The following is a 24,885-nucleotide window of genomic DNA, read 5'->3' on the forward strand; positions in this document are numbered from 1 at the left end:
TCAAAAGATTAAGATAGCAGTGGAGAAAATAATGGAATATATATTGTTCTAATTGAATGAAAAATACTGATGTGTTACTTTAACAAGTTTTTGCACAAAGTATAGCAAATACAGAATGATGCAGGTAAGCACTGGTTAACATATTTTCATTAAGCAAAAGATTCCATACATCAAAAAATTTTTATATTTATTTACATTTCAATATAGAGCCATTTTATCCAAATGTTTATAAAATTCATGGATCACATTCTCTTTAAACCAATATCTTAAATCCAATGTTCAAATAATGTTTGTTTTGAATTAGCATCATTATTATTAGAGATTTAATATTTAGTATTTAAAAACTTATGTCGCGAATGTAAAATTGCCAAATTTTTTGTAGCATATTCTATAGAAAGAAACTAGATAAAATTCTATACATTTTTTTTTCTTATTTGAAATTAAAATATTTAAAGAATTCCAGTCTTACTATATGTTTTTTAGTTCAGATTAGTTAATTGTTTTTACAACTAGGCAATTCCATTCTTTCGTACGTAAAAAATTAACATAAACTTCTTAGAAAAACCTCTCTCATAATAATCATAAAATTTTTATATCAAATATTTAGTACATCATAACTTATCAAAAACCAATTTGTATCATAAAAACTGATAACAATAAGTTCAAATTAAATTATTGGAGTCGGACATAAATTGCAAATGATTACTCATTTACAAGCTGTCTAAACTATGTGAATTTATTTGTAATTTGAATGTAAACTTGCCTGAATTTTAAAGATCATATTTAATAAATAATTATAAATAATAATAATAAATAATTCATATTAATAAAGAATTTTGTGCAGTTCTTAATTTGTAAAATATGATACATAATTCATCTAAATGAAAACCTTTACTTTGCTGGCAGACGTAAAATATTTGGTGTCAGACGAAAATTTTTCAAGTTGGATATAAATTTAAGTCCATAATAACCATCACAATGACTGAAAATTATTTTAATCTTAATATAATTTTTGATTAAGTAGCTTCTTTAAATTTAAAATGCCCACGATTTCCTATTGGAATAGATGGATCAATGTGTTTTATAACATTTTCCATCTTGTAAAAGTTAGTTGAAAAACCACTAATTTAAATTTTAACTATGCAATGTATATTAACTACAATGTAAATAGAACTCATATTTAAGTAATATTTTCTTAAATCTAATAATTTTAAAAATCTTGGAATAAAAAGAATTGGCGCTATTTTTTTTTTCTATATTTTTTAAATAAGATTTTTGTATACAATAAAAAAATCTATTGAGAAAATATATTACTGTACTTACATTAAAAAGAAAAAAAAATTTTTTTTTTACTGTATTATTAGTTTATAACAATTTTTTCTAAGAAAAATAAATTGTTCATGCAGGTAGAAAATTTAATATTAATAGCTTTAGGAGGATAATTTAATAGCTTTAATTATTGCCTACAAAAAATTAAATAATCGTTTTGTACAGTTCTTACAATCTATTGTATTTGATGTTTAAAAGCAGACGATATTAATCAATATACCTTTAACTTGTATTTAGTGGCATAGCTAGCAGTGAACAAGAAAGAGCATTTGAGATGCGCCCAAATTTATGAAAAATTAATTAAAAATGAATTCCAAAATAAATGTTTATCCCTTTTTAATACCCTTCCTCCAGTTTCATTTGCTAATGACAGGCCCAATAACTACAAACAATTTTTACTCCATTTACCTAAAATAGAATGTGTATGATTGATGTACTTCGCATTTATATTATTTTTTGTAAATTGGTGAATCACTTATCTCTCAATCAAAAACAATAAACATTGAAGTGCAATAAAAACAACACTTTACAAACGCATGCTGTTCAAGTTGAAATCGAATTAAAGTTTTTACAATGACGAGTTACATTGCTTTAAAGTTGTAAAATCTTATTCATGAGTTTAGTCTTACAGAATCTAAACTTGTAACAGTCTGACATTGTATCATTTATATATCTTAGGGAGTGCAAAAACAAAGATCAGTGAAGGCTATTATTGCTTTTGAATATAGAAATAAGCGGCCTTGATAATGCTGATTATTAATAAATATTACTGTCTATAATACAGGGGTGATTGTGAGCCCAACTCAAAAATCCTGAAAATTTCTTGAGTAAAATCCTTAATGACGCATTTCAAAAAATTTATATCTTTATAAATTTAAATCAATGATATTTTCACAACATGAAATTCTAAATAAATTATATGCAGCATAATTTAAATTTATAATTTTGTATAAGTTTACTTTTATCTCTAATCACATTTATTATTCTACCAGAAAAAAATATTTACAAATGAAAGAGATGCCAAGTATAAAATCTAGTTCTAATATTTTTAAATAAAATATATAAGAATTTTTATACATAAATGTGATCGATGATTTCTTGAAACTTCTGGACCTTGGATTTCCGAAAATTTCCCAATCAAGGTTAGCGAAAAATCCGGAAATCCGAACTTTTTCCGGAGCACAATCATCTCTGATAATATTGTAATCACTCATTTTTATCGGCCTCTTTAATTTTTTTAAACCTTAAATATTAATTAAAACTTAAAAAATTTAGAATATACTTAAAAAGTACTTTTAACAATCATTAACTTACCAATGGAACTATATTGAAATTGTTGAAGATGATCAAGTATAGCTCGATGGAGTCTAGTGCCTAGCTCAGTTAAAACAGCTTCAACATTTTTACCATCAAGTGTTACTTTGATTTTCTTGATGCACTCAGTAATAAATTTAACAACACTACTACAAGCCTGAAATTAAAAAATTATTTAAGTCAGCTCAAATGTTAAAATTTAATAGATTCATTCGTCGTGACAAAAAATACATCTGAAAATTGCCTTAAAATTAGGATTCTCAAAATTTTGAGACTTTATATTTTAAAGTCTATTAATCTGTTCAAATATAAAAATTTTGTTAAGATCTATTTTTTGCATTAATATAAAAAAATAGAGTCTTAATTTTAAAGCAATAAAAAGAGCCAAGTTATTTAAATATTTTTATGTTCTTAAAGAATATGTGATTTACAGAAACTAAAACTTTTGAGACTTACTTAATTCTTTGAATTAGCAGTAAAATAACATGCCTGTAAAAGTCAAACTGGTAACTCACTCCTGTGCATAGATTCAAAGATTTTTGAGGTATTTAAACTATTACTTAGTATTCTATATGAAACTTAAGAATAAGTCCTGCTTTTGAATTTTACAGCAAGAAAACAAATACAGTATTTTTACATATTTCAATAGTCTACAAATATTCCATTCATAACAGGTGACAATGTATTATAAATTTAAAAGCTGTTGAGAGGTCACAAAGGAAAGTTTTATTTAGGGCAGAAACTTTATATTTCTGGTTAAAATAAAAGTCAATCTAGTCTACTTTCAAATTATGAATTAATTTGAAGGGAAAGATTTTATTAAAGTTAATTTCACTTCAGTTGCTTGAAAACTATAGTTTAAATGTTAATATTTATAACATCAATAATTTTACCTTTAAAGTTAGGAAGTTAACATAATAAATTTCCAAAAAACCTCATTTTTTCAAAAAAGTTAATTCTTTTCAAGTGAAAGGTTAACTTGCTTTACAGGATCTTTTAGGTTTAACCCACTTTAGCAAACCATGATTCTTGACACACAAAAACTGTTAAATGCAATATCATATTTGAGGTTCAAACATTCTTACTTTTTTTTCTTCTTTGTACTCGAATGAAAGTTGTTGTTGTTACTAATTCCCATCTGGTCTGATGGAGTCAGACCAGATCTATAAACCCATTGACATTTAGGAAGTCCGAAACTAAAAGAGGAGAGGAATGAATGTCGTTCCAGTTCAGCCCCAAACAGTTCAAGATATGCTCAGGTGATGCCTGATTTTGTTGGCATTTAGGGCAAAGAGGAAAGATCTTTTGATTGGCAGAAAATGTGAGACTTTTCAGGTGTCCACTGGCCAGTCGGGGTAAGCAAGTGTTGGTCTGCCTGTCACCAGGAAGAGATAGAGTCCTGGTCTTTTTGCTTTGTACCAGTAGTAAATAGGAGGAAGCAGTTTTTTTTGTTTGTTCTGGGCCTTTTGCCTTGCGAAAAGTTCAAGGTATGTAAGCTCTGAGGTGGAGGGGACTGGATGGTCTAGTTCCTGCCTTGCAAGAGTGTCACCAACTCGTTTCTGTGGATATCGACATGGGACGGGATCCATTGAAAGTGGACTTCATGCTGCTGGGAAATGAGCTTTACTTTTTGCAAGATCGAAAAACTGGTTTTATCTCCAATGAGGGCCCAATTTTTGAGGTGTTGAATTGAACTATGGCTGTCAGATAGTATCCAAGTATTTCGAAAGTGCCCTTCACTCAAGATTTTCTCTAGTCCTCTGTCGATTGCAATTAGTTCGCTTCGAAAGACGGAACAAAAATCGAGGTTGCGTTGATGAAGAGTGTAGTTCTATTGAGGTGTTTCAATAAACACTTCACTGCCTGTCTGTCTATCCATTTTACTGCCATCAGTGTACATTTCGACGTCGTTTGAAGGGATTTTATTGATGATTTCCAGGGACAATTGTCTGAGGAAGTCAGGCACACAGTCTTTCTTATCAAGCGTGGTAGGGAGGCTTTCATGGAAACTAACATTGGGAAGATCTAAGCAAATGATGTTCCTCCCTTGACAGGGCGGTGAGGCTTGAGCGCACCTGTTTAAGATTTTAAGTCATTAACGTATGTATATTTAACAGAAGCGCCACCTTTAATTTTCCTTAGATTTAATTGTTTTAAAATTTCACTTTAGGTTGCGTGGCAACTAGATATGGTTTTTGTTGTTGTTCTTTTTTGTTGTAATTTAGGTATATATTTTTTAGAATCCGTTTTTGATGCTAAATTGTTGGTTATTAAAAGATTAAAGTTTTATATTTGTTGTCATTCATCTGTAGAACTTGTAGTTCATTTGATTGACTTATTTAAAAGGAGTCCGCATTATTTATTTCAACTTATTAACGACATTTGTGGCGTCGGCGACAGGACTCGTTGATACGCTACTTCTGATTTGAAAAATGTTTTTAGTATCAAAAGGATTTAAAAAGGAAGATCTTATTATTGTTGCCCAAGAAATTGGAGAAGTATTACCTCAAAAAGTTACTGTATCGGATTTGAAAACAATCATTTCGAAAAGTAAAGAATATTTAGCTGATCCAGATTTTGTAACAAGTGTATTGGTAGCTACTGTCAATGATCGACGACAAAAGGAGGAATATGAAGAAAAATTGAGACAAAGAGAATATGAAGAGAGAGAAAATATAAGAAAACATCAACTGGAGTTGGCGAGACTTCAAGCTACATCGCATAGAACCGGTGAGTCTCCGCCAAATATTATTAGTGCCAGTGCGAAAAAGCAGTTTAATTTGCCAAAATTAGAACTTAGGCAATTTAGTGGAGATTTAAAAGATTGGCTACCATTTTGGGGTCAATTTGAATAAATTCATAAAAATACATATAGTGCCCCTGAAAACAAATTTCAATACCTGATTCAAGCTACAACTGTTGGATCTAGAGCTAGAGAAGTTGTAGAAAGCTTTCCGCCAACCGTTGCAAACTATACCAAAGCAGTTGATAGCTTCAAAGCCCGATTTGGCAAGGATGACCTTTTGGTCGAAGTTTACGTTAAGGAATTGTTGAAACTCATAGTTTCCATTCAAAAGCATGAAAAAATATCTATGACGTTTCTTTATGACAAACTCTAGTCATATCTTAGAGCTTTAGAAACGTTAGGTGCTATGACCGAGAAATGCGCTTCAATACTATTCCCTATTGTAGAATCCTGTTTCCAAGAAGAGTTTCTGTAAGCATGGAACCGAAGTTCTTTGTGCGTTGCTTCTGTTGACGCCCAAGAGCGATTAACAAACATCATGACTTTTCTGAAGGCAGAAACGGAAGGCGAAGAAAGAATTAATTTGGCCATGTCAGGTTTTGTCTTGGGATCTGATGAAAAACGCCAGCCCTTTAAAAAGAAAGCAAGAGATTTGCCAACAAAAAGATTTCCAACAGCGGCAAATCTATTGACTACAGGTGTAAAGGAATTGAAGAAAGGATGTGTTTTTTGTTCTGGGAAACATAAAAGTTCAGATTGCTTTTCCGCTCGAAATATGACTTTGGCTGAAAGAGAGAACATAGTAAGAGAAAGCCAATGTTGTTTTGCCTGTTTAATTCAAGGACATCCAGTTCATAAGTGCAAAGCTTTTATAAAATGTGTCATATGCGGTAAAAGACATGAGGTACTAATGTGTGAATCTTTAGCTGCAAGAAATCGTGAACCCGATAAATCTGGGCAGAAAAGTGAAAGCTCTGAAATAAACATGTCTAACATTACGTACTGTTCAAAAGTATTCCTTCAAACTATGAAACTAAAGCTGATATCTGATAGAAAAGAAATTGTGGTGAGAGCAGTTTTAGATTCTGGATAACAAAGAACACATATTTTAAAAAATTTGGCAGAAAAGATGGAATATGTTCCCTTGAGAAAAGAAACTCTCATACACTCTTTGTTTGGTGGTCATACATCAGATAAATTTGAACACACGTGTTATAGAATTAGATTAAGGAATCCAGAGAATAATTTGACTTGTAACATGGAAGTTTTGGATCAAGCATCTATTTGTGATACTATAACATCTGTTAGTTTTGGACCCTGGTTAAAAGAGCTTGAAGAAATGAATATAAAGTTGTAGACGTCGGAAATGAGTCACAACCAGTTCAAATTCTGCTCTGAGCTGAAGTAATAGGAAACCTTATGACTGGAAAACGAAGAGTTTCGGCCAGTGGATTAGTAGCAATAGAGACACTACTGGGATGGACTTTAACAGGGAAAGCACCTGAATATGATTTATCGTCAAGCAACGCAATGTTGGTTACTTCCCTTTTAGTAAAAGAAATGGATATTTCGGAGCTGTGGAGATTAGATTCCTTAGGAATAAAAGATCCTTCAGAACAGAAATGTAGAGAGGAGCTGCAAGAAGCCTCAATGGAACATTTCTTAAATACAGTGAAAGTTGAAGGAGATGGCTGTTTTATAGTTAGTCTGCCATGGCTTGATGAGCATTTGCCTTTGCCAGATAATTATGATTTGGCGTTAAAGAGATTGCAAATGACAACAAGCAAGTTGAAAACCGACAAATTGTATGATGCCTACGGAGAAGTGTTCAAGGACTGGGAGAAAGAGGAAATAATTAAAGAGGTTTCAAAAGAAGACACGCGGATACCTTGTCACTACTTACCTCATCGACCTGTGATAAAGGAGAGCAGCACAACTAAAATCAGGCCCGTGTCCAATGCTTCTTCCAAGAGAAAAGGAGTTTTGTTTAAATGATTGTGTTGAGAAAGGGTTAAATTTGATAGAAGTAATTCCCTCAATAAAAAATAAATTTCGAAGACATAAATTTGGTGTAACAGCTGATATACGTAAGGCTTTTTTGAAAATAAGTCTTTATGAAAATGATAGAAATTTCTTGCGATTCTTATGGTATGGAGAAGATGGACAGCTCAAACATTTTCGTCATCGAAGAGTTGTGCTTGGCGTTTCCTGTAGTCCGTTTTGCTTGGAGCCACTATTCAATACCATTTGAATAATAAACTAGAGGAAGCAATGGGAGGGAATGAAAAATACCCTAAAGAGATCATACAGGAACTAATATGCAGTTTTTATGCAGATAATTGCCTCACAAGTGTGAAAACTGAATCAGAGTTGAAACAATTCATAGAAGTTGCTACTAATATTATGGCTGAAAGACAATTTGATTTACGGGGGTGGGAGTCTACTAACCCATCAGAACCTAATTCTAGTGAGACCAACATTCTGGGAATGAAGTGGAATAGACAAAGTGATACTCTGTTAATTAATATTCCTGATATGAAAGACACAAAACATGAAAAAATCACCAAAAGAAGCATTTTAGCTGCCTCACACAGAGTTTTTGATCCTATGGGGATAACTAGCTCGGTATCGCTACGACCAAATTATGGTTACAAAATTTGTGGAAAGTTAAAATTGTTTGGGACGATGAAGTTGACACAAAAACCAGGGTTCGCCAAGTGGGCCCACTTTGAAAAAACCCGCCCGGGTTTTATTGGGCGGGCCCACCTTGAAAAAACCCACTTGGAACGATAAGTGGGTTTTTTCAAAAAAAAAAATTTTTTTTTACTAAAACTTATTGTTTTACATTTATTTTTATATAATTTATAGTGCAGCATAAATTTGTCAAATAGAGTTGCATGATTTATATGATTAAGTTTTTAATATTAGTAAAGTAAAAGAAACTCGAATCTTCATATAATTTTATAGTAGGTATCTACTATTGAAAACTTCAAGTGGGTTTTTTCAAAAAGTAATTTTTTAATGATATTAAATCAAATAAAAATTTAAATAATATACTCTGAAAAGATCAATTTTTCAAATATAGTTGCATGCTTTATATATTAATAAACAGGTTATTATTATTAATTCATATGTTTAAAAAAATTGAAAAGAAACAATTTTTTTCTTTTTTTACCAAGTTATACATTAACAAATTTAAACAGTTTTATTTTCTGGCTTTAAGAAAAAAAAGCTAAAACTTTTTATAAGAGAACTTTTTAAAATTATTTATCTAAAAATGAAATCATTTTCCTAGGGTTAATTATTTGAAAACAAATAGGACAAGTAACTGATACTCTTTATAATTATACGTAGTTTTAATTTCACTTTCTATTAACCTTATTATAAAAACATGTAAGACCATTAAATATTTATTTCAGTTTTTTATTTAACTCAAGTCAGATGAAATTTTAGTTTTTACTGATTATAAATATTTACAGATTATAATTTTATAATAGGTAATATCCATATGTTTAATAAATATAGTAAATAAATGTGTGTGAAAACAAAAAGATTAATAAACTTGTTCCTTTTATATTACTGCTTTTATATTTTATAATTCCTAATTTAAAAAATTATGAAACGTAATGCACTTAACAATAAAGAAGATTCAAATAGGTAGTGATAATGCGTTATTTAAACTTAATATAAAATACATATAACCAGGGTTCCCCAAGTGGGCCCACTTTGAAAAAACCTACTTGGTGTTTTTTTTTCATAAATTGTTTTTTTTTAAATTTGGTTCAAAAAGAAGTATCTCCTAATACCATCATTGGACACATCGTTGAAGTTAACAAATATTTTAGAAATGTGCATCAAGCACATGGATGGGCAAATGAAAAAAACTGCTTGATGACCCAATGACACTAGGTGGAATTCATATTGTGAGCACATAAAAACTTTTGCCAATAATTACCATAAATATGAAGAGATTGTTCTTGAACATCAAAATGAATCTAATAATAATATGTCAAAAATATTAAATAATGTTGGGCTTTACCAATAAACTATCAATTGGGAAAAACAGATATCAATTGTTTCTTAAGCTTTAAGAAAGCTTCAATCAGAAAACATTTCAATTTCAGAAGCTGTTGAAATGTGAATTAACTTACTATCGTGTGATGAATTAGAACCCCATAAACATTTTGTAAAAAGATTCAATCAGGCTGTTCAGCCACATCATTTATTAGCATATGCATCCTGGATCCCGAAACAAGGGGACAATTTTTAAATGATGAACAAGACCAATTAGTAGAAAACTGTCTTTCTAAGCATCATCCAGAATTTCTGCCACATGTTATGGCATTTAAAATTTCCGATCCTGAATACTTTCCAAAATCAATGATGCTTGACACTGTTATTCAACAGTTTTCATCAAAAAATAGTGGAAAATTATGGCAAAAAAATTCAGTAAATAAATAAATAAAATTCCTAACTTCCACAAAATTTCTGTCAATTCTCTTTTATTTGCACTCAGCACCAGCATCCTCTGTCTCTATCGAAAGACACTTTTCAAGTTTCGTTTGGTGCACAGTAAACTTCGAAATAGATTAGGAATAGATAAAGCTACAAAACTCGTAAAAGTGTATCACCATCTAAGAGAGAAATGTAGACACTTTGAATCTGTTGTATGATAATAATAATAAAGAAAAAATGGGACCTTTTTTTTAAAGTTAACTCTTAACATCTGCTGACAATTTTTAACTATTTGGAGAAAGTTTATCACAAATAAAAAACAGTTAAAAATTAAAATATTACTTTTAAGATTTTTTAAATATTATTTTTAAGATTTCATTTGAATAAAATTTATTTTGTTTCTTTTAATCATGTTTAAAAATATTGAAAGCAAACAAAAAAAATTTCTATTAAGTGATACATTAAACAACAATAAACAAATTTAAAGTTTTATTTTCTGATTTTAAAAAAATAAGCTATAACTTTTTATATATGCTTTTTTTTATCATTTTAGGATTAATTTGTCTTTTGAAACTATAAAGTTAAAATGTATCTAAAAATGCATATATTTATCTAAATATTTGAAAAAAGGGGCAAATAACTGATACTCTTTATAATTATACGTAATTTTAATTTCACTTTCTGTTAATCGTATTATAAAAACATGGAAGACCATTAAATATTTATTCCAGTTTAATTTTATTACAGGTAAAAGTCGGATGAAATTTTAGTGTTTACTTATACAACTCTATTTAATAAATAAAAATATTTTCACAGTAAAATTTATGAGCACTAAATGAAAAAACCCAATTTTCCCCGGGTTTTTTCAAATAAAACCCAATTTTCCCCGGGTTTTTTCAATAAAACCCAGGTGGGTTGGGTTTTTTCAAAAATCCCCGGGTTTCTTCAAACCCTGACAAAAACACAAGAAGATTTTTCAAAGTGGGTAAATCAGCTTGAATATCTGAAGCACATAGAAATCCCAAGGTGGTTGCATTGTGACAAAGGTTACGAGCATATTTCATTACATTTCTTTTGTGATGCCAGTAAATTTGCGTATTCCACAGTAGTTTTCCTGAGAATAGAAGATGAAAGCAATGTTCAAGTTCACCTGTTACAAAGTAAAGCAAGAATCGCACCTAGCGGGGAAAAGGAAACAACGATTCGACTTGAACTTCTTGGTGCCACAATTGCAGCTCGTCTATCTATTGAAATAGTAAAACAGTTTCAGACGGACAAAGTTCATTTCTGGACAGACTCAACAACTGTAGTAGCTTGGCTTAAAAGAGAAGATACATGGGGTGTATTTGTGGAAAATCGAATTCAAGAAATCAGGAAATGGACTCCGGTAAAAGCATGGAGGCATTTGCCCGGATCTATGAATCCCGCAGACTTACCAAGTAGAGGTTGCTCTGCTCAACAACTTGGCAATTCGAAATGGTGGGAGGGTCCCAGCTGGCTATATCTTTCTCACGCGGAATGGCCTGTAGCAGCTGACGAAATTTCCGGTAATGAAGAGGAAGTAAATTTGGAAAAAAGAAAACAAGTAGTTATTTCCATGGTAAATGTTGAAGTAACGGAAATATGTTGTAATTACTTTTCAACATATAGAAGAAATGTAAGAGTAGTCGCTTGGATCCTACGTTTTGTCCACAACGTTTCACATCAAGATAAGTTAAAGGGAAATTTAATCTATGAGGAGTTAACAAAGGCAGAAAGTGTGATTTTTAAGTCAATGCAAACAACGCATTTCCAAGATGATAAATTTCTCGCCAAAATACAAGCTTTTCGAGATAAAAGTGATATTCTGAGAGTAAAGACCAAACTGGTACATAGTGATGAGAATGAGAATTTCAGATGTCCAATTCTTTTACCTGCTAACAGTGTTGTGTTAGAATTAATCTGTGAAGAGCATATAAAAGCGATGCATGCAGGTCGTTCCATTTTACTCTCAAGACTCAGAGAGCAATACTGGATTCTTAAAGCTAAAAAGTTAATAAATAAAGTTATTTTCAGGTGTGTGACTTGTAAACGTCATCGAGCTAAACCAGTAAAAGTTTCTTTTGCGCCCCTTCCAAGAGAAAGAGTTACTCAGACAAAAGTTTTTCAAGTGTCTGGTGTGGACTATGCCGGTCCTCTGTATCTAAAATCGAAAGAAAAAGCTTGGATCGTTTTGTTTACCTGTGCTGTGTACCGAGCAGTTCACTTTGAATTAGTACGGTCTCTCACTACAGATGCTTTCATTCAAGCACTCCGCGATTTATCGCAAGAAGAAGTAGAATATTGGTAATTTACTCAGATAATGGAAAGAACTTTGTAGGAGCAAACAATTATTTAAAGAATTTAGTTTGGGACAAGATTGCTGTGTACTCAACTGCTCAGAAAATAATTTGGAAATTTATTCCACCCACAGCAGCATGGTGGGGTGGGTGGTGGGAGCGGATAGTTGGAATGCTTAAGACTCTTCTGTGTCGTGTGTTAGGTAAATCTGTTGCAGATTATGAAGAACTAACTACAATTTTATGCGACTGTGAATCGGCTATAAATAGCAGACCGTTGACCTACATTCACGATGATCCATCTGAATTAGTACCTTTAACTCCGGCAACGTTTATATACGTGGAAGACAGCAACGAAACTCCCGATCTAGACCTTGTGAATCGAACCTCTATGCTGAAACATGTAAAATTTTGGCAAAAATTACGTGAAGATCTCAAACAAAGATTTAGAAATGAGTATCTTGCTCAGCTAACGCACAAGGGAATAAGAAGGAATGATGTAATAAACATCAGTGATATTGTTTTAATAGGACAAGATAATGCTCGACGCATAGATTGGCCTCTTGGAATTGTCTTGGAGCTGTATCCTGGAAAGGACAGTATTCCTAGAGTAGCCAGATTAAGAACCTCCCAAGGAGAAAGGATCCGACCTTTCCAAAGACTTTTTTTGATGCTAAATTATTAGTTATTAAAAGATTAAAGTTTTACATTTGTTGTCATTCATCTGTAGAACTTGTAGTTCATTTGATTGATTTTATTTAAAAGGCGTCCGCATTATTTATTTCAACTTATTAACGACAGCACCAATGACCCGGAGGGCTATGCTGGCAGTAGTTTATTACTGGTAGGGTCTCCCAAGCTGGACAGGCCGAAGGGTAGGTGCCAAACTAAAAAGAACACACCAGAAGCCAAGACAGTCTTCTACCTCACGGTGTTCCGGTCTTTGGACAACAGAAGCTGCATACCCCCTCCCATGAATCAGTCGAATGAAAGTAGGAGAAAAAAAAATCATTGAATTACATTTATTTTGCTAGATACCAAATTCTTCTTCTGGAAGTTTTTTTTTTTCATATTTTAATTGTGGAAGGTGCAATTCAGAGATAATTTCCTATAAAAACTGCCACACAGAAAGTAAAATGTTTCACATATTTTTTTCTAACTCTGTCCGCTAAACCACAACAAACGCAAGCCATATTTTAGTTTCTGTAAGAAATAAACTATAAAAATGATTTTTTTTTTATTTTTAAAAACAGACCATTTGTATTTTACATTACAAGCAAATTGTTATAGCTGCCAACTTTTCTGTTCCAGAGAACAATATTTTTTACACTTATTAAAACTTATTCATAAATAACTGTAGGGAAAATATTGGGTTTAAGATAGAAAAGAATACAATGATAAACTTACAGCCGTAGATTTGTCAGCGTCAAAGGTGGCCATTTCAGATTCAGGCTTAAAATCAGTCTTTTTTTGTTCTGTTTGTAGAAGAAATCTAACCCATCCCAAAATAGAGGCTATGCATCTACTCAAAGAAAAAAAAATTATTTAAGCCATCTAAAATACAAATATAAAGGAAATTTAGATATATTTATTAACTGATAAGGAGTAGTATAAAAGTAAATGACTCCAGCAACAGGCAGTTGTCTGTCAAGGGGAGGGTGACAACGTGGTCAGCACGGGGCGTCAGCTGCATGCACTTCCCAGACAGCTTGGTATCTATCCATTTAAAGTTAGTTGGGTTTTACGCCGCAAACTTGGATCAAACCCGACTTTTATATAACAGCTCAGTACCTAAACCACTGTGCCATTATTGTGGCTTAGTTCAACTCCTTTAGCTACATTATAAAAACAAGAAGTGAAAACCCTATTATTCAAGTGTCATTAATATGAAATTAGTAAGCAAGCACAAAATTCCATTGTTTTATTGAGCGTTTGGGTGGGCGTTGAACAGTCCACCCAATTTTGAGTTTAGGACAATCAAAGTTCAACTGCTTCATACCCTTGTATTTTTGAACCCAGCCCAGAAGACAAGGAAACTCTTGGATCAAGCATTGGAGAAAAGTAGTCTTCCTGGAGAACTTTTTTGAAGAACTCTCCTGAAATTGCATCACGTGGAGAGTAAAACAGCAAAAGCCTCCCACGATTATCCCTGCAGCTAGGGATTCTAACCCATGATCCACTTACCACTGAGGATATTTTAGGTCAGAGTTGTAGTAGGTGCGAGACAGGAGCAGAATTTGTATTGAGCTGATATTACTGGGATTAAAAGTTGGGTCACTTTATTGTAGGGGTGCACAACCTTTTTGAGTGAAGGGCTACATACAGGGCAGATTGATCAATGAAGGGCCGCACGCCAAAGTATTTAGACAGACATATTTAAAGAAATTGTAGGTAGTAATTGTTATCTAAAAACAGAATCCGAAAATCAAAATCAATTCATCAGAAAAAAATTCGATAAATTGAAATAATTAAAAAAAAACTATGGGAATTTTTTTTTAAAAAATCATATTACACAATACAAAAGTCCATTTAAATATAAATTTTAAAATTAAAAAATTTGTTCATAGAATTAAATAAAAAAAAAAAACATTAGTTATTAAAATAAATGCAAGTTAAATATTTTGATTTAAAGAAAGTTTATAGGGTTAAAAATGATTAAAATTAAAACAAAACCTCTTCAGTGGAAAATAAGATTTAGCATTTAGTAGGAAATATACTTAAACTTTAAAACATTTATTTTAAAATAATTATAAGAGGCAGGGGCTGAGAGAGGGAAGAAAAAAAGCATTAATTTTGAGGGAACTATTTTCCTTAATAATAAAAAAATATTAATAATATACTTGTTTACAACTTTTAATGATGAATATTTTTTAACATGACACTTACTATATACAATTAATACACATATATATTAACAATTAATAAAATTTACATTACTTCACAAAACTTATCTTGATTACAGTTTTTACAAATAAAATTTAATGATATACAAATCATTTCTCAGCATATAATCATAAATGATATAAAATTATCCAAATAAGAAGAAAATGGGTTAAAAAATTGTCATCCTACAATTTGCAAAATTTTAAAATATTGTGATAATTTTATCTATTGGATCATGTGATAGCTTTATCGAGCCATTAAATGAAAATTTAATGATTTTGTTTAACGACTGCTCTGGAATTTTGAACAGACAAATATTCATTTTGGAAAACAATCTTTCGACAGAAGCTGTTCATGATGGAAGTATTAAACTTAGCGCAAATAACTTAATCAGTTTTGGAATTTGTCCTAGATGGTGTTCTTCCCTTCCAGATTTTTAAATCGCATAAATACAAATATCAATTTGTTATTTTTGAATTGCTTGAATACGAATTTGTGTGATTTTTAAATTGCGTAATTAAAAAACGGGATGTGTGGTTTTACAATCGCGTGAATACGAATCGCGACGGATGATTTTTAAATATCGTTAATGTTAATGCAAATTGTGATGCACAATTTTTAAGATCTTGTAAATACGAATTCCGATGTGTGACTTTAAAATAACGAGACGAATAAAAACTTTAAATTTTAAAAACGAATCGCGACATGAGATTTTTAAATCAATAGACAACAAAAAGAATAGGTTGGGTATGTGTTGTGAAACTTGCACGTGCTCATGGGACTAAAGAAATATGCACATGTTTTGAATTATTTTTTTGCAAAAGGGACTGCGTTTAACATAAATGTACACATCTCTTTTTTTTCTCATCAAGAAGGTGTCGATTTTGCTAAGATACGTAATTACTTTTTAAATTACAAAAAAAATTTCAAATCAGAATCGAATTTCACGAGTTGTAATATTGTGTTAAAATATCAAAATATTCTAAATCACAAGTAAAAATGCAGCAATAATGGAAAAAAAAAAACTTTTTGAAAAACCTCTTATATTGTTAAAATCGGCACAAATAGAGCACTTAAAATGTAATTATTTCAATGTGCAATTCAAAACTCGAGTGCTGCCAAATTACAGTATTAAAAATATCAGAATTGTTTTAAACTACGGAAAAAAGCATAATAATAACTACAAAAAATATAATCAAAAGAATTTATAATTACGATGAAATTGGCGCAAATAAAGCGCTTCAAAATTTTACGTATTTAAATGCGGGATTTGAAATTAAAATGTTGCAATAGCGTATAAAAAATATCAGGACTTCCAAGACCTTGTGTAGCGATAATTGCCAAAATAACGATTGGAAAATAATTTGATTTGCAATAAAATTGGTAAAAATAAACCACGTTAAAGAATGGTAACCTTATTGAGTGATTCTTTACTCGTGATTCGTAAGAATATCGTGCTGAAATATCGAAAATTTAAAAACCACGCGGAAATGCGCAGTTATAGCTGCCGGAAAAAGGATCGTAAGTCATTTAGATTTTTCATGAAGTTTGCACAAATAAAGCGTTTCATAACTTTCTAAAATTCGTATATCGTAATAACGATGTATTAAAAATATTGGGGTTTTCAAAACTATGCCTAAATCCGTAGCGTTAACCATCGAAAAACTAAAATCCGTAACTTTCAAATTTCTGAATTTTTTTTTATAATTTTATTTTCTTCTCATTTTGTTCAGATTGCAGCCACGGGCCACGCATCGAAGGTTGGCGGGCCGCAGGTTGTGCATCCCTACCTTATTGGGAGGAAAGCGCTCTAAACTCTGATCTACTAAGGCTTCCACAACAACCCACGACATTTAAGATTCTACAGTTGTGTGACCTACAGCATAATGATAGCAATGTGGCCAATTTTGCACATCCCTTTCCTTTTATTTATCTGACAAGGTGGTACTCATCTTCTTCAGTGGCAATCAAGCCCCACTTTTTAACAATGGCAGTTCAGTGCCTTAACCACTCAGCTATTGCAGTTCATCTGAAAATAGATTTATTCCAAAAACCATCTTTTACATTTAAATTAAATAAATATTTTTAAATGATAAAATAAGGCTGCAAGAGCTCAAAATATTGAGGTCAAAAAACTAAATAAGCACACACACTTATATGAAATTTTTTCATTGAATAATTACGCTTTAAAGCACACAATATTTGTAACAAACGTATTTAGTGTTCTGTTTTTCTATTACCTTTCCAATCCTGTGTGAAGTTTAATTTCCATTTCTTCAATGGTTTTCTTCTTTTTTTGCAAGCAATCCCCATGTTTCGGTGTAGATCTAAATAAATAAAAGAAAAATAAGGGAAACTTTAATATTAAGTAATGATAGAATTTTCTGAAAACTTATAATTTTATAATGGCATTTATTATCAATAAATATAACTTCTTGTAACTTTGCCTTAAAACTTTAAAAAAAAATCATATTCTTCTCATTAATCTAAGAAATATTTAAATTTTTAGCATTTGCAGACAAAAACAGCAACATATACAGAAAATAAATCAAGAGCTTAAAAACTCTCAAATTTAACTCTTAGATGAAAGTAAAATTTATAACTTACAATTATTCAAATAATACAAATATTATTGCCAAAAATTGAGAATTTAATTCAATTAAAAATTTATTCAATGCCATTTTGTTAAGGACTCAGGTGAACTCTAAAAGTATACGACACCATTAGAAAACTTGATTCTTATAGAAAATAATCAAACTATTAGATTTTATGGTGAAATTTGTGTGAAATCAATTTCTTGATTGTAGTTTGTATCATAAAAATCTAGTCAAATTTTTTTCATAAAAATTTAAATAATGACAGCCATTTTAAGTAAAAGTTGCAGGGTAATTCCAAAGTATAAAGCATTAGTTGCAAAAATATAAATATATTGTTTAAAATAGCTCAATTTCTAACCCTTATAGAAGATATTGGTATCCTATATACCAGTGGTGCGCAAACTAGGGGTCGCGACCCCTGTGGGGGTCGCCAGAAGTTTTTTGGGGGTCGCCAAATTTTTATGAAATGCATTATCCCTGCAAGCTGCATACCATACAGTGTACATATAAAGAGTGAAGCGCCATCACTCACTGTTTAATTGCAATTGGATTTCCGAAATGTCACGAAATATCGAGTCAGAAGTCATAAAACGCATACAAAATTCATCTGTATTTGCTTTACAACTGGACGAGACTACTGATATTACTAAAATGCCACAACTAATTATTTACGTTAGGTTTATTTTTAATGAAGATATAACAGAAACGTTTTTATGTTGCAAAAATTTTGAAGGAAAAACAACGGGAGAAAAAATATTCGAAGTAATAAATGAATATTTTGAAACAAAGTCCCTTACCTGGGCAAACTGTGTTGCGGTTTGTACTGATGGTGCTGCAGCATTAACAGGTTCGAAAAAGGGCTCAGAGGCTTAATTCAGAAGGTGGCACCTCATATGGTATTTAATCACTGTATGATTCATCGGAAAGCTCTTGTTGCAAAAGATATGGAAGAAGAGTTGCACAACGTATTACAAGACGCTGTTAGTTCAATTAACTACATTAAATGCAACAGCCACAACAGCCGTCTCTTTTCAATACTTTGCAATGAGATGGGCTCAACGTATGAGAAATTACTGTTACACATCGAAGTCAGATGGCTTTCACGTGGGAAAATACTACGGCGGATATTTAATTTGAGAAATGAAGTGTACATGTTCTAAATCGAAAAGAAACATAGATTGGCAAGTTATTATATCAATGAAGTTTGGCTAGGGAAGCTGAGATATTTAGTTGATATTTTCGAAAAACTTAACGACTTAAATTTGAGCTTGCAGAGTGAGAATTCAACTATCATAACTACAGCCAGTAAAATTCAAGCTTTTAAGAATAAGTTTAGTCTCTGGCAAACTGAACTGAATAAAAACAACACCAACATGTTCCCTTGCTTTAACGATTTTATCAAAGAAAATAATATAGATATATTTACATTTAAAAACATCATTTCCAATCACATTGAAAAGTTAAAGAAAAAATTTTCGAGAAGATTCGAGGATTTTCCTGAAAACGATCTTGGTTGGATTCGTGATCCATTTTCCTTTGACATATGCAGTTCAACGCTTCAAATTAGTGAGAAAGAGCAATTGATAGATCTGATTAGTGATTATGTTCTTCGAAATCAATTTAAGACTCAGCCTTGCCAAACATTTTGGCTATCCCTGGAAAAACAATATCCCATTTTATGCAAGAATGCCATCAGAGTGTTAATACAATTTGCATCAACGTATTTATGTGAAACTGGATTTAGCAAACCAGTTTCAATAAAAACTAAATACCACTCGCGTTTAAAACCTGAAGATGATATGCGAATTGCAATTAGCAACATACATCCAAACATCGATGAGATAATTAGAAACTTGCAGCCACATACATCTCATTAAAGGGCAATTTACTGATTTTTGTGTTATACAAAAAGTATTTTCTTAAAATTATAAATAAAATTAATATGAGTCAAATATGATGATGTTTTTATTCGATGAAACGAAAGAAATGCTCGAAATATACATTGTATTTGTGAACATTTATCTCTAGGGGTCGCCAAAAATTTTCTCTCTACAAAAGGGGTCGCGGTCGAAAAAAGTTTGCGCACCACTGCTATATACTATTTATCAGATCAGTAAACTATAACTATTCTAAAAGTATGAATTACATTAAGTAACTTCAAAGTCAATAAAATTTCATTTTAGTCTCAGTTTTTATTTTACTCTGCTTTGTAGTGAAGAACTCATTTTTAATATGCTGTCATTTTAACGATTTGTTTTTTCAAAATTTTTATGAACTCAAATCAACTCCTTCATTAATCGTTTTTTTTTTTACAAATTCAAAAAAGAAGAAGAATTATAAATAAAATTTTGATGAAAATACTCTTGGTTGGTTAATATGCTACTCGATTCGTCAAAGGTTTAAGATTGCAACCCATACTTAAATCTGACTCTGTTGAGCGATTTGATAAAATAAAATTCAATCTAATTATACTCACATAACTAAAGGTATAATTGTATCACCAAATTGCTTCTCAAATAGATGATATATAGCATTGCATTGTCGAATCACATCAAAAAAATATATTTCAGGTGAACTTTTAGGTTCAGACAAAGGTATAGCTGCAATAAATCATATTACAGGCATGTTTATGATAAGGAAATTCTACAAACATAATTCTGTGCAGATGAACTGTTAACTGGCTTTGATATGACTTAGTATTGTTTCAATATATTTTTACTTACACAGATCATATATATATAACAAACAATTATTCCAAAGGAAAATCTTCTTTAATAATTTAATAAATAGAATTTCACTTTACAAACTACTTAATTCAATGCATTGACAAGACAATTTGAAATTTTGTCCCCATCTTACATTGTAAAATATTCTGGTAAAAATATTTTTGTTCAGTTATAAAATTACAGACACTCTCTAAACTAGTACACAAACCCTAAAAATAATTCATAACTTCTATAAGTAATACTTCCAAGTAAATGTCAGTGCAAATTCAAAATGAGAAAAAATAAACTATTTCAATAATTTGGTTATTACAGCTAATACATACATTACAGAATATATAGTTAAACTGAAATTGCTAAGTAGACATAAGTAAAATTTCGAAAATTAATAGGAACTGAATCCTGGATCTCAAATATAAAAAGTATATATGCAGAGCCTTTTTTCTCCATTATCTCTCAGCTCTGTCACAAGTCCGTGAAAATTCATAAACTACAAGCAAAAATTCAGACCATGACCCTTGTTGGGTTTTTAAAAACATTCCGAACTGATCTGAGTTGCATTTTTAAACAGTATGGTATTAATGTTCCTAATAAATTTGAAATACAGGTACAAGAAAAATACGACCAAACCTAAGATTTTTAGACTGCCTTGAAAAGGACCTACAAGTTTTAAAGATAATAAACTGGCTAACCTTGGCTAAGGGAAGAATGTCTTGGCATAGGCTTGTTGAGAAGGCCAGGGCCCATCCTGGGCTGTTGTGCCAATGAGAATAATAATAAATTTGAAATATTAAAAATTGTTTGTAATTATATTTTACAACTACGTTTTTAAATTTTCTTTGAATTTATGATGAAATTGAGCTTGTCAAATAAGGTACTCATACGCATGATTCGAAAATCTAGTGTATTCTATTAAAACATCAATATTTTAAAAATCATGCAGAAATGAGTTATAATAACAGTAAAAACACGAAAGGCAAAACTACGCAACTTTACGATTTCATCGTAGCAAATCGAGCGTATATAAAAAAAATTACTCTATATTTGCAGAGTCGTGACAATGCATTAAAATATCGAAATTTTAAAAACCAGCAACTGCGAAAAAGAAGAGAAGAGAAACATATACAATGGACTAGCATATTTCCTTATAATTTCAGGATCGTAGCTTCGACTTCTCTATTAACTAAAGTAAAATACCTGAAATCCGGAATTTTCCGATATCTGAGCTTTTCAGAGCAGTGCGGATATTTTAGGTGATACTCTACTTTATAACATTTAAGCTCTAAAACCTATAGTAAATTTTTAAATTATTCAGGGTGGTCACTCAAATCAGATTTTCATGATTTTTCCAGTAAAATTCTAAAGATTTTTCCAGGTCACCATGTTTCCCCCCCCCCCTCTCATAAAGTGTAATGTTATTTTTTTGATATATCATCTTGAATAGATGTGGAGAAAATATGTTCAGCTTGCAGAATATATTGCTTTAAATGAATAAAAAATGTTTTAAAGTGTCAAGCAGATCTTGCACAAAATGTACCAAATAGCAAATACAGAGTGACTCAAAAAAACCTAGGATAATATATTTTACAGTTTAATATAATTTCGGTTTAACATATTTTCATTTAATTCAATATATTTTCCTTCAATTCATATTTACTGTGTAATATCTTTTCATTCAACAAAAGAAAATAATTCCAGGTGATTACACATCAATAAATTTTTACATTTATTTACATTTCAGTATGGAGCCCTTTTATAATGTATTTAATCCAAATGGTGCTCTTTATACAATTCATTGATATAATTTTCATTAAGCCAAAAAATCAAATGTTTAAATAATGTTGTTTGTTTTGAACTAGCACTATTAAGAGATATCCAGTATTTGCAAAGGTAAAATTGTCAAATTTTTTGTTGCATATTCTATTGAAAAAAATTGCTACTGTACATTTTTACTGTATTATTAGCCTATAAAAAATTTATCTGGGAAAAAAGATCGTGCAGGAAAAAATGAGTATTTGATAGCTTTATTTATTGCCTGCATAAAATTAAATAATTGTTTTGTACAGTTTTTACTTACTATCTTTTGTATTTGATGTTTCAAAGCAGACAATATTAACCGATATATCTTTTACTTGTATTTAGTGGCATAGCTGGCGGTGAGCAAGAAAAAGCATGCTCCCGGTTGTAACATTAGAGATGAGCCAAATTCATGGGAAAAAATTTAAGTTATTCTACCTTTTTAATACCCCCTCTCCAGTTTCATTTGCCAATTACAGGCCCAATAACCACTAACAATTTTTATCCTATTTATTCAAAATTTTAATAGGGTGTGTGTTATTGCTGTAGTTTGCTATGCAGGTAAGTTTACTTTTTTTAAAAAAGAATTTTTTTCTTAAAAATAAATAAATAACTACAGAATGTTCAGAGAATTTCTTTTTTTTTCCCCTCTAAAAGCATACATTTTTAAAGCTGCAAGCAAAATGATTGATTTAAAATCCTCTAAATAAAGTTAAAATTGTTTCTCAAAAAATTAAAACTGAGTTGCTTACCTCAAATAAATAAATAAAATTAAATTAAAAAATATATGTATGAAAACTTCATTGATTAATTTTAAGTTATAACATAAAAAACTTTAAGAACAGCATAGTTAAACAAATTTTATTAGGTCACTGAGGTGAAAAATTAACCTAAAAGATTATTTAGATGGTTTCTGTTCATATTTTACTTTATTTAATAAAGAAAAAACGAAATAAGAGATGGAAATAAATAAAAACAAATGTAATGAAAAGAAAAGCAGTGGTGACTGACGTAAAAATAATTAATGATTATTTTACAATAAAAATATTTATTATTACCAAAATCTTGCTTTAAACAAAAATAATAATTTAATTATGTTAAATCCCAGCAGCACAGTACAATTAATTATGTATTTTGGTGTCGCATGTAAATTATCAAAAGTGTATCATGATAATTTTTTTATAAATTAAAATGCGAAATGTTTCTACATATTTGTGCAAAATAATCTGTTTTATTACAGTTCTCTTTAATTATTATCTTTTTTATTATTAGTGAGAATTTTTAAAAAAAAAACTGTACTTTGTTAGAGATTCACTTACCACGGTTAAAAATTTCAAAAGATGTAGCCCTTCATTTAACAGCCTATAACTTACTGAAAACTGATATCTAAGTTAAAAGTCATTATTTCTAAATCTTAAATTTTTTACCTTGGAAATGATACCTTGTTTACTTAATATTAACAAAATAGTAAAATATAATATGTTATAAAAAGTTAAAATAAAATCCAGAAAATTAGCATCAATGCAACAATTTTGCTGTTAGCGATTGATGAAAATGAGTGATTGGTTGGTATTGCTGATAAAAAATTCATTGGATGGGAGTACAAAAGCTTCCAGAAAAAGAGTAAGATAGAATCAATTAATAAATTATTATTTGGAGAGTTTTATAAAGTTAAAAATACTAAAACATTTTGAATAATTTTGCTAGAATAAAAAAATACCCCCAAAGCATTGGAACAAACTTGAACAGTAAATAAATTCAGCCCAGACTAGAAGATTTAAAAAAAATAAAAATAATAATAAATAAATAAACAACTTTACTCAACAGAAGCAAATATTCTAACCCGTTCTTCCACCACCACCACAGTTTTTGCCTTTCTTAACTGACAAAGGCCCATAATCTCCAAAGAGGTTAAAGATTTCTCCATTCATTTAGCAACATGGGAGAGTTTCATATGGCATTATAGTTTAGCAGGGTAATAATGGAGAGAATTTTAATGCAAGCAAAGTATTGCTAAGTTGATGATAAGTACTGTCTAAATAAAGTGGATAAAACGAATGGTAAAATAATTTAAATAAAGAAAAAAAATTCCAGCTTTTCTTTAAAATTCCCTGATTTTGCCAGGTTTTTTATCCAAATTTTCCTGACTTTTCCACTATAAAAAAATTCCCTGATAATTCCAGGTTTTTCAGGTGGGTGGCTACTCTGTTATTAGTCCCTTATATTAGAAATAAAAAAATAGTTTGCTTATGAAAAATAACACGATTCTAAAATTAAAAATAATTTACATTTTAAAATTTCTAAGTGATTGGAACAAGTATTAATGTAGCGAGTTAAATGAATTGAAAATACCTAATAAGCCAAGTTCCAAAGCATAGGAGACATGTTCTTGAAATAAATAATGTAACATAACATCAAATAACAACACAGCATTTCCAGGCAGTTCAGACTGTTGCTTTGACAGCTAAAAATGTAAAGAGCGTCTTGAAAAACATTTAATATGAGTAAAATGATAAAAGAATAATGATATGAGGAACCCATAAGATTGTAACTAATTAAACTTATTACTTATATTTTTATTTAAAACTTATTCAAAAAAATTTTTTCAATAACAAATTCACAACCATCATTAGAGAGAAAGCCCAACAAGAATGAAAAATTAGTTGAAAAAAAGTCAAAATGTAATTTAAAATTTTTTAAAAAAAACTGTATTTAAATTAACA

The 24,885-nt window shown here is 30.3% G+C and overlaps 1 protein-coding gene across 1 annotated transcript in view; it reads right to left on the reverse strand.

Moving 5' to 3' along the window:
• Sec10 (Exocyst complex component Sec10) overlaps nt 1-24,885 on the reverse strand; it is a 49,002-nt gene that overhangs the window by 4,225 nt on the left and 19,892 nt on the right. Inside the window, exons 11-15 of the mRNA XM_016057802.4 lie at nt 24,515-24,626; nt 20,119-20,242; nt 17,286-17,372; nt 13,570-13,684; nt 2,644-2,800 (exon numbers count right to left, since the gene is read on the reverse strand). Of these exons, the coding sequence (XP_015913288.1) occupies nt 2,644-2,800; nt 13,570-13,684; nt 17,286-17,372; nt 20,119-20,242; nt 24,515-24,626 (595 nt within the window). The remainder of the gene's footprint in view (nt 1-2,643; nt 2,801-13,569; nt 13,685-17,285; nt 17,373-20,118; nt 20,243-24,514; nt 24,627-24,885) is intronic.

The sequence above is a fragment of the Parasteatoda tepidariorum genome, chromosome 2, assembly GCF_982258835.1.
Source record: "Parasteatoda tepidariorum strain Cologne lab strain chromosome 2, Ptep-v5.0, whole genome shotgun sequence".
Taxonomy (NCBI): Eukaryota; Metazoa; Arthropoda; class Arachnida; order Araneae; family Theridiidae; genus Parasteatoda; species Parasteatoda tepidariorum.